Below are 5,004 nucleotides of genomic sequence, written 5' to 3' on the forward strand. Positions count from 1 at the left end.
TTTCTACCTCTTAAAGCCCCTTCTCCACCCACTTCCGAGAGCCCGGGAGAGCCCACACCTACTCTCCCCCCTTCCAGGTCTGGGTATGTCTCTTCCTCCACCCAGGTCTCAAATTGTGTCCAGCACTCGGCCCTAGGGCTGAAGATAGCCACCACTTTATTTATTTATGTATTTACGTATTTATTATTTTTGACGGGGCAATGAGGGTTAAGTGACTTGCCCAAGGTCACACAGCTAGTAAGTGTCAAGTGTCTGAGGTCGAATTTGAACTCAGGTCCTCCTGAATCCAGGGCCGGTGTTTTATCCACTGCTCCACCTAGCTGCCCCCAAGCTACCACTTTAAAAAACGGTAACAAAGTTTCTTTTTCCTCCCTGGTCAATAACACAATCCCCTTTGCGCACTCTCCCTTGGCTAAAGTCAAACTGGCCAATCAGTGTACCGTTTCTCACTCCCAAAATTCTATTACCCGCCCCGCCCCCGCACCTTTGCGGGCCACGAGTCTCCTTTTAGAAGCCCGAACTCCCTTCTGGGTACAACCTTAGCCACACCTCCTACAGGAGCCCTAGCCGACTTCCTCTAGTCTGAGGGTCCCGAACCTGGGGTCCAAGGACCTCCAGGACTCCCGGGTTAGATTGCAGGGGGTCCCCGGGTTGGGATGGGGCTATGGGGCAGGGGTGGGGAGAATAGCATCTTTATTTTTACGAGACTCTAAGCTGAAAGTTAGCATTTCCATCCATGGTATAAAAACATGATTCTGAGAAGGCGTCCGTGGGCTTCACCAGAGTGTCAAGGAGGAAGGGCAAAGGTGAAGTCCTGCCGAGTTGTCGGGGCCCTCTCCCCACCCCCCTCACTGTATGTGTACTAAAGGAGCAGACCTTGGTTTCATTAGAAACTCCCGGCGAATAAACTCCCTTGGACCAGATCTTTGGTCAAGCCGGGCAGTTGCTCTGAAACTTAACAGTCGAGTTTCTGGGGAGAACTGGGGGTGCCTGGTGCAGGAGTCAGTCACACAGCCCTACTTTGACAGGGTGTGTCCGTCTTCTGCCCTAGCGGCCAAGCTGCCTCTAGTATTTTGGATACATAATGTCCGTTTGTTTAACGCCCACGTAAGTGCCCACTATGGGAATTAAGAACCCAGAGCTTCCCTCCAAGAGATCAAAGGCTGTTTCATATTTGTCCTTGACTGCTCTCTGCCCAGTGCTTAATAAGCACGTATTGGTTGAATTCTGGGTAGTGGGTTAAAATGCTGGACCTGAAGACCTGGGTTCCGGTCCCACCGAAGACATTTACCATGGGTGTGAGCAAATTCCTCTCCCTCTCGGGTCCTCAGTTTCTTCACCTGTAAAATGAGATTTGGACTTGACACCTGAGGTCCTCTTCAACTCTTCATCTGTGATCCTATGACTTGATCGCCCTGCCCTAGGAAGAAGCGCACACGAAAGGTTGCCTTTCCTGCCAAGAGTTTTATTGGACTCCCGGCAGCCACACTCAAACACACAAACAGCTTGGCCTGGTCCCCAGTGCCCTCCCTCCCTTTGTCCAGATCCCTAGGTGCCAGACTCCTATCGGGTTCCAGCTGAGCGAGGGCCTGCCAGGTAAGAAATCTCTGTCCGTCCACTACCCACCCTGTCACACCTTGGTGGCCAGCGAGGCCAGCTCGGAGCGCTGCGTGGGGCCGCTGGGGCCGCTGGCTCCGCTGGCGCTGGACGAAGCGGGCGCTGCGGGCTCCCCGAGCTGGGGTCCAGATACGGCCGGGCAGGCATGGCGCCCTTGACGGCCGGGCAGCAGCGGCCGCAGAAGGCAGCAACGACCGAGCAGCAGTCGGCGGCGGCACTGCGCGCGGAAGCGGCGGTCCAGGAAGGCATAGAGGAGCGGGTTGAGGCAGCTGTTCACGTAGGCCAGGCAGGTGGCATAGGGATGCAGGCGCACGATGAGAGCCTGCACAGCGCATGGCAGCGCCAGCAGCCCCAGCCAGCTGAGCACGTAGAGGCTTTTGAGTACGTGGAAGGGCAGCCAGCAGAGCGCGAACACGGCCACCAGTGCGGCCAAGAGGCGCAGCAGGCGCCGCCGCTGGCCCCGGCCCCGGCCCCGGGGCACCGCCCGCTCTGCGCCCGCAGCCCCCCGCCCACTGCCTCTGGCCCCAAAGTGGCGGTTCACGGCGCAGCCGATGCAGCAGTAGAAGATGCCCATGAGTCCCGCGGGCAGCGCGAAGCCCAGCAGCGTGGTGGCCAGGCTCAGCCCGCCCAGCCAATAGGCCTCGTGTTCAGGCGCGGCCGCCACGCTGCTGAAGTCCATGTCGCACACTGTGAGGTTGGCGGGCGGCTGCGCGCGAGTGTCCCGCAGCAGTAGCGCAGGCAGCGCCAGCAGCGCGGCCAGCAACCAGAGCACAGCCAGCGCCGCGGACGCCCCGTGCCGGGAGCGCGTAGGGGCAGGGCTGCCTCGGCGGCCCAGCGAGCGGCCCACGGCCAGGTAGCGCTCGAAGCTCAAGCCGGTCAGGCAGAAGGCGCTGGCGAACATGTTGAGCAACACCAAGTAGCTGCTGACCTTGCACAGAGCGGCCCCGAAGGGCCAGTGGAAGCGCAGCGCTGTGTAGGCGGCCCACAGTGGCAGCGTCACCACGAACGCCAGGTCGGCCAAGGCCAGGTGACCGATGTAGGCGTCCGAGGCGCGCCGCTTGGCCCCAGCCCCGGCGCCCGCGCCCCCGGGGGCCCGCCACACCGTGACGATCACCACGCCGTTGCCGGACAGTCCGAGCACGAACACCAGCATGTAGAGCACCGGCAGCAGCGAGTAGGACAGTTCCCAGTCTTCCGCCTCCTCCTCACCGCTGCCGCACTGCGCCCCGCCCGTGCCGTTGTAGTAATCGTAGTAGTAGTCTAGCGTCGGGCCCCGGGGCTCGGGTGTCCAGGGCTCCATGGCTGCGCGGCCCGGCCCGGCCGCTGCGCCCCGTCCCGTCCCGTCTGGGCTGGCGGTCACTAGCGACTCAGTGCGGCCCGAAGCCGGAGTCTGTGGGCGGAGGGCCCCTCTGGGCCCTATAAAGAGAGGCGGCCACCGCTGCCACTGTCCCCACCCCTTCGGGGGAAGGGCCGAAGCCAGCGACCACCCCCAGTCCCCCGCCCTGCTCCAGCTTCCCCTAGCCCGGACCCCTTCACCTCCCCCTGCAGCCGCATTCGGACTCCGCCCCCTCTCTGGGAGCTCCTTCCCCCCCGCCGCCCCCTCCCCACTACTCCCTTCTCCCCCTCCCCATTCCCTTGTGGGGACTGGGGAGCCCAGCTGCTGCCTTCGGGGAGTGAGGGAACCTCGACAGCGTCCTGCCGGTCAGCGCGGGAGCAGGGACAGGATGGGCCGGGATGCCGACTGCCGGGGCCCCCCAGCCGCCCCCCACCCCCAGCTGCCACTGCCCTCTCTCCTTACCCCACTCCCAAACCAATTCCTCCGGATCTCCCGGCGTGTTTCGGCCTCTTCAGCGCAGCCCAGCGCAGCACAGAGTAGCTACCTCCTTCTCCGAACCCCCTTTGAGTCCGGGGCAGTCACGGGCCTTGGCGTACCCCGATCCCCTCCAGCTTCCTTCGTCGGCAGACACACACGCGCCCAGGTCCTTAACCTCTCTCCTTAGCTGCCAGCCCTCCTCCCCGTCCGGTCCTGGACATCCCGGCTCTCTCCCGGCTCTCTGCCCCCTCTTGCCTCCGCTCTCTTACAGCCCCTTCATTCTTCCTCTTCCTCTCACTGATGTCCCCACACCTTTCTCCCACGCAGACTGCTTCCTTCCACTCCTTCACATTCAACCCTCCTCCAGCCTTTCTCCCCTCCCTCTCACGGCCTCTTATGCCTAAGTCTCTCCCCCTTCCCCCTCTCCTCCAACACTCTAACCCTCCATGGGTACACAACTCCCTCCCTCCCAGGGATCCACACAACTACTTAGCACAGTGCCCTTTCATCTTTACACCTTGGCTCTGAACATCACCACACATGTGACCCTAGACAAGTCACTTACTCTCTGAGCCTCGATTTCCCTTTCTGTAAATTCAAGGGGCTGGGGCAACATGACCTCTGATATCACTTCCACCCCTGGGTCGGTAATCCTGTGGCCAATGTGGGCCTCAGTTTCCTCTTTAAGTACAGCATGCTCCCCCTATGTACACTCACCTACCCTTCTTCCTCACCGGGTTTCACACACCTCCCCCTTCCTTTCATGAACCATTTGTCTGTGAAGTCTGTCGGCGGAAAAGAGAAGCAAGCCCTCCCCCCATCCCCACCCCCACCCAAGGGGCTGTGAGAGCTTGTCAGTGTTTTCCCAGAGCCCAGAGAAATGTTTTCCTTCTCCTTGGGGGTGTGTTTTGCTGGGACAGTCACAGGAGGGCTGCAGCCTGTCCCCCACCCCCTCCGGGAGCTGGGGACTCGTGATAAGAGATGGTTCCAGTTCCAAACCAGAGTTCCCCCCATCGAGGGGACTTGGGAGCGTTTGTTCAACACTGGAGGGGCTGGGGATGTGCTAGCCCCAGCCCAGCCCCCTCCCCCTTCCCCTTCCCCTTTCCTGGGTATGGGAGAGGCTGGGAAAGGGGCTGCCTGGCCGCCGTGAGAAACTCGCAAGGGGAGCCATGGGCCAAGTGGAAGCCAGACTTGGCATTGGCAGCTCTCAGTGTAGGAGAAATGATTCTAAACTTTCTAATCATCGCTCTGGGACTATGATCTGCAGTGAAGAGAATTCTGGGCTTGGGGTCAGGAAGACCCGAGTGCCAATCTGACCTCAGACCCTTACTAGCTGTGTGAGTCACTTAACCTCGTGTTGGCCTCAGTTTCCTCAAATGTAAAGTCGGGGTAATAGCAACACTTTCCACAGGTTTGGTGTGAGGATTAAATGAGATACTATTTGTAAAACGCACATAACAAGAGCTTTATTAAAACTTACTATCTTCCTTCGAGCTGGTCATCTTAGACCCCTGTTTAACAGATAGGGAAACTGAAGCCCAGGGAGGGGAAATAGAAACCTTAGTCTAATCAAC

At 60.1% G+C, this 5,004-nt stretch overlaps 1 protein-coding gene across 1 annotated transcript; it reads right to left on the minus strand.

Annotated features, from left to right (window-relative positions):
* Positions 1 to 263: 263 nt before the first annotated feature.
* LOC122735022 (apelin receptor B-like) lies at positions 264 to 4,244 on the minus strand. The gene is made up of 3 exons (XM_043976266.1): positions 4,148 to 4,244; positions 3,416 to 3,568; positions 264 to 3,033 (listed from the first exon to the last, which is right to left on the minus strand). The coding sequence occupies exon 3, from the start codon at positions 2,915 to 2,917 to the stop codon at positions 1,631 to 1,633; it is 1,287 nt and encodes a 428-aa protein (XP_043832201.1). The 5' UTR covers positions 2,918 to 3,033; positions 3,416 to 3,568; positions 4,148 to 4,244; the 3' UTR covers positions 264 to 1,630.
* Between the last annotated feature and the right edge of the window lie 760 nt (positions 4,245 to 5,004).

This window comes from Dromiciops gliroides, chromosome 1, assembly GCF_019393635.1.
Source record: "Dromiciops gliroides isolate mDroGli1 chromosome 1, mDroGli1.pri, whole genome shotgun sequence".
In the NCBI taxonomy this organism is placed as follows: domain Eukaryota; kingdom Metazoa; phylum Chordata; class Mammalia; order Microbiotheria; family Microbiotheriidae; genus Dromiciops; species Dromiciops gliroides.